Source organism: Notolabrus celidotus, chromosome 18 (assembly GCF_009762535.1).
Source record: "Notolabrus celidotus isolate fNotCel1 chromosome 18, fNotCel1.pri, whole genome shotgun sequence".
NCBI classification, from domain to species: domain Eukaryota; kingdom Metazoa; phylum Chordata; class Actinopteri; order Labriformes; family Labridae; genus Notolabrus; species Notolabrus celidotus.
The window spans coordinates 21167129-21181297 of NC_048289.1; the positions used below are offsets into that span (position 1 = coordinate 21167129).

General features: G+C 39.7%; 1 protein-coding gene across 1 annotated transcript in view; it reads right to left on the reverse strand.

Annotated features, from left to right (window-relative positions):
* LOC117830518 (paired box protein Pax-2a-like) overlaps positions 1–14169 on the reverse strand; it is a 48321-nt gene that overhangs the window by 9563 nt on the left and 24589 nt on the right. The window contains exons 9-10 of the mRNA XM_034708667.1: positions 10768–10943; positions 6972–7086 (exon numbers count right to left, since the gene is read on the reverse strand). Of these exons, the coding sequence (XP_034564558.1) occupies positions 6972–7086; positions 10768–10943 (291 nt within the window). The remainder of the gene's footprint in view (positions 1–6971; positions 7087–10767; positions 10944–14169) is intronic.

Genomic DNA, 14169 nt, shown 5'->3' on the forward strand with positions numbered 1-14169 from the left:
TTAAGAGGGAGGAGATACATGAAGAGGTAAGACACAAACAGAAAGGTGGCTTCCTATGTATACCATTTATCTTTGTTTTGATTTATCTTGGATTATATAACACAAAAACGCACAAAATACTGAAACTGGAGCAACAAGATTTGTTTACAACGAAGTTCTTCTGCCAATTTTGTGACTTATATTAATCAGAGAGAGGAAATATGATTTATTTCAAGTATTTGAGGTATTTCATTCTATTTTTTGCATTCTAGTACATTTCTATAGTTATATAAATAGATGATTTACAGTGGTATGATGTTATAATGAAAAATTATGCATTTTATAGGCTACCATTACTTAGTAATACTATTAAAAAGTGTCTGGAAAACATCACCACCCTGACCTCTCACTTTATTAAAATTGTGCTAACATGTTAAATCTGAAAATCAATAATAAATAGTATTATTCATTTAATAATAAACTTATTCTTGAAAATGTGCTTCTTTTAAGTACTTTTTATGCAAGACTACATATTTGATACAGGGCTGAAACTTCTGCAATTGAAGCCACCAAGTAGCAGTCACAAAATAAAATATAGTAAAGTAATAAAATATATAAGAAAATACGGAGTTCATTTTTACACAAGGGTTCTTCTCAAGATCAAGTGCAAAAAATACAACCAACGTTTTCTATCCTGAATTAAATAGAAAAAGAAACAAGCCAGTCTAATGTTGAACACTTGTTCTCCATTATTTTCAAATCTCAGCCCTGACGGATGCATTGTACCGGACTCGCTGAGATATGTCTTTCGGTTTAATCTCTAAGAGTCGCAGCCGCAGAGTTAAAGAGCTTTACAGAGAAGAGTGAGGTCATGCCGGACCTTTCATTTATAATAAGAATTAGTTAGCCACAAGCCAGTGCACATAAGTCAAAGGGAGCCGGGGGAGTACTGCAGGTGGGGGGTCCAGCTGGGGTGAGGCCATTGTGTTAATGTGTGTGTGTGTGTGTGTGTGGGTATTGCTAACTATTGTCTAACTGTCTCAGCAAGCTCTGACCCAATCTTGTTTTTCATTATCATTATTGCAGCAGCTACAGCAGTCATACATGTTTAATAAACATAAATACTGTTATCTCTCCATTCACTGGCTTCAAAGAGTTTATAACTCATAATGGAAAACTGCACATGCTCCAAGGTAACATCTACTTTGAATGTCTTAAAAAATACAACAAAACTACAACGTATGAAGTGACAGTTTCACGTAAAAGTTCCCCAATCATTCTCGTCCTCTCATCCCATCACCATTACTTATTTGTTTTTCTTCAAGCATGTTTCAACAAATCTAACAAATTTCCAGTTTGTATTAATGTGTCACTTTGTAGCTAACAGTTGATGCCCTCATGCACCAAAGCTATTAGCATTGGTTCAGATTTAATGATATTGTTGTTTAGGGTTTTAGGTAGGGATAGACCAATTATTGGCCAGGCCGATTATTGGCGCTGATATGCGTCGGCATCAGCTTTTTTTAAATATCTGACGGCCAATAAGAGATCAATTTAAAACTGGGTTATTTGGGATCAAAATTCACTAAATCACGTGGCAGAAATGACACCGTCTGCAGAAAGTGTAGCCTAGCTTGTGTTCCATTTCTCCTGCGGTTTCTCATTACGGGGACGAGCTGAGCAGCATCCGTTGTGACAACTACTAGTGATTTAAAACTCTTACAACCCCACTTCAAAAACACATTGAACAACAAAACAAAGATGAAAGATTAATATTTCAGTTATATTGAAATTTTGGAAAACTTTATTTACTGTAGAAAACTTTAGGGAGCTTTTTATTTGTTTAAGTTTTCATTGAACTTTATAAGACATGCTGCTGAGCCTGGGAGCTCCCTGCACTCTTTGTTAGAGTTTTAAAACAAAGATGTCTATTGTCTAAGATAAAAAAAAACCTTTAATTGCAAATCTGAAAAGCTGTTTAATAAACATTTGCTTAAAGGCATTTAAATGAAGTTAAGTGTTGGAGTTTGTATTATTCAAAATGTTGACGCCAATATTTCCCCTTTTACTGCAAATGAATATCGGCTCCAAATATCGGTTATCGGCCTCCTTGACTACTAATGATCAGTATCGGCCGTGAAAAAAACATATCGGTCTATCTCTAGTTTTAGGATTACATTTCTATTTTTAAATCAGTAATCGACTCAGAGAAATTTAACCTCCTGGGGGTTAGACACCTCTACCAATACCTGATAAATATCAGCCCTGATACTGATCCAGTGCATTGAAACAAAACATCAATACTTTCAACTTAAGCTTCATCTGCGATTTGGCTTTAATTCCAAACAAAAAATAAAGAAATTGCACACCTTTTTGGTCTACTTTGCCTGATTTTTAAAGTACATAAGTGAAAATCATTGTGTATTTTGGTAAAAGCCCAAGTTTCTATTTTATGCTGTGACTAAAAAACAAGCTACTGACCAAAGATATGGAAAACGTGTATGTTAAAGGTTTGTTTCACCCAGTTAACAAGTGGGAACATTTGTGTACGTATACTGAGTGTTTGCAATCAAATTCAGTCAGACCTAGTTGACCGTTAATAATATCTGCAGCCTGTGTTGAAACCTGTTTTTGTATAATCCAGGATACAGTTGGCAGTGGCTGCCAGAAGCTCTGTGACTGTTGCTTTATGTCCGCTTTAAAGCGCCTCTTTCAGAGAGGCGCCGGTTTGGAGAACTCTCTGTACAGTAATGATAGCCTCATTAGCTGCTTGCTAGCCTTTGTTGTTTTTTCAACAGAGATGTGTGTCCAGATTCTCATTAAAAGATGACCTTCTTTATATTGTCTCTTTTCCTCTGACAGTCCCCTTAGATTGAACGCCAGCAAAGCAAGTGATTTATTTTCCCCTGTCCTCTTTTTTTGTCCTTTCCTGCGAAAAAATGAAACCAAATACCTTACTGGTTACAAAAGCCTGTTGATTTCTGTCTCCAATTGAGAAGTGCTCACTGATGAGCAGGGGCATACAGTATTTCATCTGTTCAGGATTTGACAATGAAGTATGAAGTGGGAGAAAATGACATCATGAAGTACCGCTGGAGTTGCACTTTTCACCATTTTACTGCTTTTATTTTTCCAAAACTGAGAAGATTCACGAGTTTATCTCCACCCACAACAACATGACAACAAAAGTTATTCTCATTTTTCTGCCAAAATATCAACTCAGATTCTTAAACCATAAACAGAAGAACAGGGTGACCTTCTCTTTACTTGGCAGGGGAACAAAGTCATTTGTGAATGACTCTTTTGCTTGCAAGAGTATTAAATTTAGCATGACAGGGACACCTTCATGTTTGCTACAACAACAACCACAAAATCTTTGACCTCCATTTTCTAGGCTATATGCAGAATGGGGCAATTTATCACCAGCCAAAAAATCTCAGCACCTAATTAATTACAACTAAGTAAAGAATGTTTGGAGAGCCAAATTGCTTTAATTCCCCAAACGCGGCTGAAAGTCATTCATTATCAAATGTGTGCTCAAAGGTTAGTTTGCTTTTGTGAAGAAGAAATAAGCATTAATTTCGGAGCCTGGGCGTGCGTGTCCCCCTGTGGGGAGACGGGCGAGCTGTTTGTCACCGGGCCACACGTCACTGACGGCAGGTTCACTGTCTGATCTTTGCTCGCTGCTCACTGGACAACGGCAGGTCTTGGTACTTTCTGTGTAGAGCACTCACTCACTCAGCCTAATTGAATGTGGATAGTTTGTATTTGCTGGACGAGGTTTTGTCCAGAGTTCACAGGAAGGAATAAAGGCGCGCACAGAAGCAGCTGCTTGAGGAGGAGAAGTGTCATTGACACTCAGGCTCTGAGCCTTTGGAGGCCTCCATTAACAGGCCCAGCAGGGAATATGTTTAAAGAGTCTTGAGTATGCAGTCACCGAGTGGAGATATGTAAAACTCCCACTGAGTGCTCAGGGGAATCCACTCAGTGCTCAGAGATGCCTCTTAAGTCTGAAGCACCATTGAGAAAACAGGTGGGCTCTGACTAATTTCAGGAAATACAGAGACTCTCTATAGAAATAGTGGACAATCGGCCGTATCAAGGCCATCTCTCCATTTATTTCTCAAAAATACACAAAAAAAGTTCTGAGCTCCTCCCTATGCTATTCATAAATTCACCCTCCGCTCACTATTTGAATTTCAAGCAGTTCAAATGAACAAGAATAAGAAGCACTTCAGATGAAATCCATCTCTCGAAGGGAATTCATCAAAGAAATTACTTCCCATATCAACAATAGACATTACCTCACAATATGCAATTGTCCTTTCCACATATTCATGGAACCCTTTGGTGTTTTTATGGGGTAAGAGGGACTATTTAGCAGGTAATACAGCATTAATGTGGAGGAGAGGGAGAGAGAAAAGGAGAAGGTTTTAATGGAAGTGACTTCTTGCCTCTGAATTTCGATGATGTGCACAATGGCCTTAAATCCCTTTCTTATTTGAGCCTGCTTTGCAGGTACTTTTCAGCCCTAATAGGATAAGCAGAGGACACAAAAGATTTCTATCTCTCAAGTCTTTCAGTTCACCCAGAATCCAGATCTCTCGCAATGAGCACCTCATGAATCATTCATTTTTAATAGATTATGCAAATTCCAGCACATAAAATCAACAAGATCAATAACTGCAGGCGTTTTAATTGGTGCTAGAAAACATTTTAAGGATGAACATAATCTCCAGTTCTGTCCCCCGTAAAGACACAATTAATTTAAAATTGGATCTCAGCCTAAACACTGCAGATAATTTACTACTTTTTGCAAGGCTTAAAATTCCTCTGGTAGGCTTATCGCTGGCAAGTAAACTGTAATACTCAGCCATTAGAGAGACCACACACCTGAATATCACCCAATCCACAGAGGCAGGCACTGAGGAAAAACAGAGCTGAGGAGCCACTAACTAAATACTAATTAGAAGAAGTCAGAGATGTGTTTGTCCCATTAGTTTCACCTCCTGGATGATTTATTTCCAGAGATCTATCAGGACATTGAACAAACTTTTTTTCAGGTAACAAAGTACTTAATGTGCAAATGTTTGGATTAAAACAATATATCATTATAGAGAGATTTAAATACAATGACATAAAATGAAAATATCAGTGCCTAATCTAAAAAAATAACAACCATGATAAAGATTTTCTTGCAGCGATAGAAGTGTAACATAATACTTGTGTGAGTGGATATAAATGGAACAGATTGTATGAAATGAGACCCGTGAAAATATCCGCCTTGGCAAAACAACATTCCAAATTTGGGACTTATGAATAGTTGAGAAAGATGGAGATTTTTCTTTATATATTAACAAGTGTAGATTCTCTTTCATTTGAATGTCCGTGATATGACAGCAATAAAAGTGTTGCTTCATATTTTTTTTGTTTTTGGGGAAACGATGCAAATGAAAGATTGTATTAAAAAGGCCCATGAAAATATCGGCCTCATGAAGATATCAGCCTCATGATAATACTGTTCCAAATGTTTATTTTGAAAATAGACAACATATGCAAATGTTTTTTCTCTATGATAAAAATAATTCATTGTATTTAAATCATCTGATGGAAGTGAAGGATCATGCAATTGTTGTTATTCGTGAGTTGATGGTTATGAAATGGATTGTGTTGTATTATCAACTTGTATTACTAACAGGCCCCAGAACTGAATTTACCCTAACTTGTATAATAGCAGATGTAATGATATCAGCAAAACGCATATAAAAATATGCCAAAGAATCAGTAAAATATCGTGCTGGGATAAAACTTTTGAAACACATCCGTTGTGTGATCCCAACAGACACAGTCGAAAACATTAACATGCATACACTCCCATCTTCTCTATATGTCTTTGCACCTGTAAGGTAAGGAGACCCTCTCTGCAGAGAAATATCCCAGGTGCAAACAAAGCAACCTGCAGAGCCAGCCCTGCTTCCTACAGGGGCCATCAGTGCACAAAGGACAAACACACACCTTTCTTCTCAGGAGGCCTGCCTTACAGGGGAAATCTACCTCCCACATATTAATGAGAAAAGAGCCCTTTCTCTTCTCATAACACTGCTTGGCTATCATTTGAGAAGGGGGGCTTGCTGCTGCTGCTGCTGCAATTTTCAATCACCCTGTCCTCCCCCACGCAGAACTCGTTGCCTTTGATGGCTGCTGCATAATTATATGAATTTTAATAAAAGCTCTGTATATTAATCTCAAGGCCCTCCGACAGTCATCGTAAACTTTCAGTAAACTTAACCTTCTTCTTGGTAATAACACGGCAACAACGAAACAATATTTCAATTAACTAAGCAGTCATTAACTGTGACAAGGAGAGGGAGAGGAAGAGGAGGGGAGAGAGAGAGAGAGAGAGAGAGAGAGAGAGAGAGATAGGAGGGTGAAATAAATGATCATGGTGTTAGAGTTAGGCGGCAGAAATGCCAGAGCGTATTTACCGAGGCACATTACTCGTGCTTTGAGACACACAAACTGTCTGCCCGCGAACAAATCACAGGGGCAACACAGCAGCCGACAAGCAGTCCGTCCTGCATGGTGGCCCTTTTTTTTTTTTTTTTCGTGAGACCTTGCTCTGATACACAGTCATAGTTCTGATGTGCTGACACCCAAAGGTCCTTGTCCAGCGGTGACTGAACAGCCCCTCCGCCCCCATCACACCCCACAATCTCTCTTACCGCGCTGCTAGCTCAGCAAAAAGCAGACTGAGGACAGCTGCTAAGCTCTTATCGCATCATCGTACCACCTTTTCAGCTCAGAGTGAAATGATATTAAAAAAGTCTTCACACTTAACTTTTTGGTTTGCTTTTATTTTCATACATTTCATATTTTTTTCTTTCTTGGTCAATTGCACAATCGTCGTTTTTTTCTTTTACAGTGATCAAAACCCCTCAGCTGAAGCTGTGGCTCGGCAGCATAAAGGCGGACTGAGCAGCACTTGATCTTACCTACAGGGTAGCTTTGCGACACACTGGGGCCCAGGTCTGGGTTGGCGCTAGAGGATAAACTGGGCTTGACTTCGTCCAGGCTGGAATTCAGGCCAGGGAGCGCGTACTCATTAGCCTGGGAAAAGGACAGTTGAATCATTACACAACCAAACAATACCTAGATGGAAATCCTCCCTTCTCCTCCTCCATTAAGCGCTCCACACAGGCCTGCGCGAGTATAAATTTGTATGAGAGCATTGTGTGTGTGTGTGCCTGTGTGTGTGCCTGTGTGTGTGTGTTCAAGCTGCAGGGTGGCAGTTCAAGCATATCATGAATGTATTTTGGTATTGTCTGAGAGGAAGTGGGATTTTGAGATGAGTGAAAAGCCAAGGCGTCAGCTGGCCCTTTGTGCTTGACTGCAGTGTTACCCCTGATCAGCCAAGGGAGAAAGCAGTTCTGCTTTGTTACCGGCACACCATGTGGCCTGTTGGAGGGACACCATTCACCTTTTTTTTTCCTTTTTTCTTTTAATTTGCAGTCTAAACCACCTTTAAATTTCATTACATCTTTTTGCTCAATAGGACCATTTGTACAACTTTGAACATTTGGTTGAGATTTGACTGTCTAAGCTTTTTGAGTATTGTGTGGGTCTGGATGTTGTGTTTAAGGACAAGTTCACCCATATCAAAACATTAGAGATTAGAAAGCAGTATCTAGAGATTCAGATAACTTTGGTTTTATGAGTTTATGTTGAAGATTTTCACCCCTCGATTTTTCAACCATAACGGAGGTTACCTCAACTCTAGTTAAATGTGCCCCCCCTCCAAAAAACAAACATTAGTCCTTTACAAAAACAAAATACGATAATGTTTGTTGTTAATTGAACGTTTCCTATGAGGAATCATTTAATACCAGTTACCTTGTATTAATACCATTAACTTAAGGGAGGCGCTACAGAGACATTTTGAAATGTCCTGCGTGAGGCCCATAAAATATCAAATTTCACAAGGTCTGATGCACGTGAGAAGTTTGGTGAATATTCAGGACTACTTAAGGAAGAAAGGAGAAGATGAAGAAAGGAATAAAGGAAGGAAGAAAGCAAAGAAAGAAGGAAAAAGAAAAGCAGGAAGAAAGAAGGGAAGGAAGACAGAAAGGAAGAAAGGAGGGAAGAAAACTGAGGAAAGAAAGAAAGGAAGGAAGAAAGAAAGGAGGGAAAAGACAGGAAAGAAAAAAGAAAGGGAGAAAGGAAGGAAAATAAAAAGGAAGGAAAAGGTAGGTAGGAAGAAAGGGAGGAAATGAGAAAAGAAAAATGATGGAAGGAAAAGCAGGAAGAAAGAAAGGAAGGAAGACAGAACGGAAGAACACAAGGAGGAAAGAAATGAAGGAAGAAAGAAGGGAGGGAGGGGAAAGAGGAAAGAAAAAAGAAAGGAAGGAAAAGAGAGAAAAGAAAGTGTGAAAGGAAGGAAAACAGAGGTAGGAAGGAAATGAGAAAAGAAAAATGATGGAAGGAATAGAGAGAGGAAAGAAGAAAGGAAGGAAAAGAGAAAAGAAAGAAAAAAGAAAAGAAATACATGAAGGAAAGAAGGAAGGAAGAAAGGAAGGAAAAGAGAAGAAAGACATATGATGCAAGGAAAATACAGGAAAGAAAAAAGGAAGGAAACAAGAGGAAAGAAAAAAGGAAGGAAGAAAGAAAGGAAGGAGGGAAAAGAGAAAAGAAAGAAAAAAATGAAGGAAGGAAGAAAGGAAGGAAAAGAGAAGAGAGAAAAATGATGGAAGGGAAAGAGAAAGGAAGGAAGGATGGAAAGAGAAAGGAAGAAATCATCCTTCGGTTCCAATAGGAGAGTACCAGATTTTGAAGACAATTTTAGTTTTTTAAAGCGAGCGAGAATTTGTATTTATTTTTAAAGGAACTTAAACATCTGATGTTTTTTTCAACACAGCCTGGCCCTTAATAAATCTGTCTTAAATGTATCATCTATGAGAAATTACAGATGACATAAATACAAACAATAATCTGACCAGCCATTCGATTCCAACTCTCTGGTGTGATATATTGGATATTTTATTGCTGAGCAGGATTTTTTTCAGTCAGTGGCAGAAAGTCTCTCCGTAAACAACATCCTGCTTACTAAGGATAATCAGCAATAATCAGGTTTGTTTCCTGAGCAGTTCCAGTAAAAAGTTTTCACAGCCAAGTCAATGGATTAGCCAGAGTAACTGGGACAAACAAACATCAATGCTTGCTGGCTTAAAAAAAACCCTCAGCATTTGTTTGTTTTTTACCAAATCAAAAAGTAATCTTTTCCTAGCTCCCATTTCCTCATCTTGTTTCCTTTTGTAAACTCTCTAAAAGACTCTCCTGGCAGATGTCGGGAGGTTTTTCCTTTTAATGAGATGAGACTTCCGGAGTCTGAGTGTTGACAATGTTTGTCCAAAGCCCAGTGTGAGCCTGAGTGGCTCAGTGGGCCGCGCTCCCACAGGGGGGACGCCCGTGACCCCACTCTTGTCTGCCACTATCACCGATAAACTCTAATTGTCTGCTACAACTGTTCACTGGCACAATGTCGGATGTTTTCCTCTATTCTCTGAGGCCTCAGACGCCAAACAGACGTTTTATCATGCAGATAAAGGGCAGAAGGGGAAAACTGAAAAGATAGGTCTGAAAGGGATGACCAAATGGCTAGCAGAAGTGTGGGAGGGGTGAATCCATTGAGTTTTGCATCTCCAGAATGGGTTTTTAATGCCTCGCTACAGAACCCAGACACTGGCTAATAGGGCCACATTTTCCAGAGGAAAAAAAGACGTGAGGCGCCCATGAAAGGGAAAGTGCTCTGATTAATATTGCATTAAATTAAACCTGATTTTTCTGGACTGTTCCTGGCCTCTTTTTTTTCTCCTTACTTGTTCCCTTTTTCAGTCCAACCCCTTTTCCCTCTGCCTTTTAATACTCTCCCTGACGCTCTTTGTGATTGCAAGTCATTTCCAATTCGTTTTGGTATTGATCTTCCAGTAGAAATCAGTTTTGTAATTAGCTGCAAATTAGGCCCTCTTCTGGAGGTGAGGCCTGTCCCACTGATTTATCACCTGCGTAATTCGCCCCGATTGGAGAGAAATTAAAATGAACTCAATTAGGCGACTGCTTTTGCTTTATGGGTCCGACTTGTAGTTTGGTGGGAGAAATTAATAGTCTCTTGTTGTTTAATAGTATAATGAAAGTAAATAAAGGTTATCCATTGTAATAAGCCCAGAGCTTTTAATAAGCACTGCTTTCTAGCTGTCGTTTTTGCGTGGGGGTGGTTGTTCTCCAAACGCCTCTTAATTTTTGAAATGAGGATGGATGGCGAGAAGGAAGGGGCAGGAATACATGGTTTCAAACATCCATTTCATGAATACATAAAGGCAGCCTGAAAGACGGCGTCAGTCATTAACAATCAACATACCTCACAGGATTGGAAAGTAAACAACAAAGGCAAGAAGCAGCAGTTGAATAACACAGCAAAATGAAGAAAAATGCAGGTATTGATTAATTTCATGTTGCCTTACTGTTATTCTCAATTATACTGGATACAAGGAATGTGTTTTTCATCACAAAATCAATAGTGTGTGGGAGTTTTCCTGGTGATCCCTGCAGCATTATACATGCTGGGTTGTAATCCAGAGCTTGGCCGTCTCAGACGTTTCTTTAATTAGCTTTAGTTTCGAGATGGTTTGGGAATATTTGTGACAAAGTGTGTTTTTTTAAGTGTGTTTCAACATCACATGCACAATTTGTGTGTGTGTGTATATACTGAATGTGGTGAGCTGCAATGCTACTAACCTGTTCTGGTTTGATGTGCTCCGATGTAGGGAAGACGTCGGGGTACGAGGGGCGTTCAAAGACCCGGTCCAGCGCTTCCAGCTGCTGCTGGGTGAAGGCATCAGCCCTAAGGTGTTTCCGTAAACTCTCCACACTACCCTGAGAATCACTGTTTGGGCCAGAACCATCTGAACCATCTACAAGAAGAGAGAGCAACAATCGAGATACTGACCCCGGGAAGCTGGCCTTTACTTCAAGCTATACACTTTAAATTCTCCTCATGTTTTTTTTTTTTGTTACCACCTCTGTGGGGGTTCTGAGGAGGACAGAAAGAGATGGAGTGCAGGTTTTTCCTATTCTTAATAGCTGTAGGGAGCCACTAGCTACATCACACAGACTTTTCCCTGCAACCCCCCTTTGACAGTAGCAACATCATGATCTGAAAGCCCTCTGGTAATTGATGGATTACAATCACTTGCAAATACATACATGTTGTGGCAAGCATGTGTACTAATGAAAGCAGCAGCTAGCCCATTACAGCAGCTTTTTTTTCATTCCAGCCAAAGGATTTTTTCCCCTTGCTGAAATCAAAGGCAGTTTTTCTTAAAAAGCACATTTTCCCTTCAACAATTCAATTCTGCTTTTATTCTCTGCAAGTGTTCGGTTCCATTTGGAAACAGCGAGGCGGAGGACAAGAGGCTGAATAAAATCGTACAGTCTAGTTCAATCATCCCGCTCTCCAAACACAGGAATTTTCTCCTGACTCCTGACCTGATTACCCGACTGTTGGGAGAAGGATGCCTTCGCTTCTCCTGTTGTCACTGCGTGTGCCGCTTTACAGACCATCCTACCCCCCGCCACCCCCAAACCCACTGCACCTCTCCTCCTGGCTGCAGTGGCTGTCTGTAGGTCTCCTCCTCGGCTCCCAGTAAGCTTCAGCCCCCTTACAAATCTGTCATTCTAAATTTGCAGCAGATTATGTTCTCCCCTCAGTGGGAGAGCAGTGATATATGATATGCAAGGCCCCTATTGATTGCCTGATCTGGTGGCAAGAGGGAGCTGAAATGAACTTGAAATGAACATCATGCCTCAACTCATTGTGCGTATAATACTCTACTTAATCCCACATTTTTCTCTGCCATGGAATTCAATTGATCAATCATGTCTGTGTGATAGTACCATTTGGGAGGGTTATTACCATTCTATTCTGCTGCTTGACCTTTTTTCACAGGCTGAGGCCAGAGGATGAACCCAACTCTCCAGTGAAGGAGCTATAAAAGAGTGTGTGTGTGTGTATGTGTGTCCGAGCACGTGGGAATGTGCGTAACATGGAATTGGGCTGATAGCTGCAGAAATGTCAAGCAGCAAATTAGTTATGAGTAACGAACAAAATCATGTTACGTTTCTTCATTTTTTAGTCTGCCAATGAAAGAAGAAGCATAATCCGTTTTGAAGAGTGTGAAAATCCCTGTCCTTGTGTTACCTTGCATGAATAATCCCCATGAGTTTGGTACAGTGAGGTAAACAGACTTAAGTTAAAACAGATTAAGTTCTTAAGGTTTGTGCATCGCATTGATTTACCTCTCAAAGATCAGTAGTTGTTTTATTTAGCCTGGCATCACCAAACCAATTCACCTTGGTGAATGAGTCTGGATCCGTTCAATTCATTTCTGTTTTCAACATGTAGAAGTGCCTCTTGTAACAGACTGGACAGACATACAACCAGTCAGAGCAACGCAGCGTGTGTCATAGTGCGGAGCAGAATTTTTGTTCTTAATAACTGTTTTAACGAAAATACGTTGTCCAGCTCGTTTAAAACGGTTGTAATAGTTGATTCAACAGACCTCCTTATGGTGGAAGCTGCCATCTTGCTTGCAGTGGCGTGTCAAGAGGGTTGGCCAAGGGTGGCACTGGCACCCCTTGAAATCCAATTGACCACCCCAAAATCCTGAACTATGATTGGCTGTTTGCCTTGTCAGAGGTGGGGTTTCTGTAAAAATCTATAATTTGGGATGAGTTAAAAGGCTGACAGTAGATTTCTTTATTATGCCACTTTGTCATGTTTGTTTGTTTTTTAAGTCAAAAGGAATATAACAACTGTTTAATACTTTAATGAGAGTAGGTTGTGAAGACAGAAAGGGTAAATGTTATTTATTTGTAAATGCACTGGCCACCCCTGCCTATGTGAGAGCCTCAGTTGGGCCACTCCGGTCAAAAAGTTCTGGACACACCCCTGCTTGCTTGTTTTGCGAAAAGGCTGAAGCAATACTCTTGTGTCGTCATCGTGTAGAACCTGCCCATTTCTAAATGAACAACTATGATCGGTCGTTGTTTTTGCAGGTGATGTAAAATGATTTAGAATGGTAGCGAAAATGAACATGAGCTGGCTGATGGGTCTGGCAAAGCCAGGCTTTTTGATGTAACCACTGAATTTATTCTTCACACTGTGAGTTTTACACTTTCCAGAATAAAATGTAAACTCAAAATATTAGTCATTTAAAAATTGAATACTCAATTCAACCATATATCTAAAAAATAATGTCATCTTACTTAAAAATTACTATTTTATTCGCTTTTCTAAAAGAGTCGCCTGTAGCAAAAACTGTTTTCACAGAACAGTGCTGCTTATCGGGTAAACAATATTTAATCAGACATATTTGCTCACACTTTAGTAGATTGTATTTTTATATTTTCACCTTTACACCACATTGAAAATGTTCAAAATACAGCCAGGATAGTCAGTAAGGTTTTGAAATTGTATCTCAAAAGATTTAGAAATAACGTTATGAACAAAGTAGAAACTATACATGTGTTTTCATTCTTCAGTCAGGAGGGGATTGGTAGCCTGGCTCTCTTCAAAGAAACAAATGTCCCCCAGCATCTCTTGACCTCACTGATACACTGATACACTACTATATCATCTATGTTTAATTAGTTCAAAAGTTAAATAAACTCAGTAAAACAATAACTAGAGCATCTACAATGAGCCCCCGCCCTGCTCTCAAGGCTAATACTAAACTTATCTAACAGGTAGTAGCTTCATGTTAAAGGGATTCCTTTACGAGGCAAACAGAACTTCCAAATCAAAATACAACAGCTCTGAACATTTCTTCAAGTCCAGGTAAATATTCCTCACGTTTTTTTCTCTCACCCTCATTGAAGGCACTAACCCAGCATCGCTGCCACTTGTCACTTTATCAAACTCAATTGTTCTCTTTTCTACTCGCGCAAATAGAGTCATTAATTACTATCCATCAGCCGGCCTGAGCCACAACACCTGATCAATACCCCCCCACCACCACCACCATCAACATATTTGTCATTCACCACTGAGGAATACACTTCCCACACATAAAACAAACCATCCTGGGTCAATCTACGTACTCTTCCTCCCACTCAGACCGAGGACAGTCCCATCTCCAT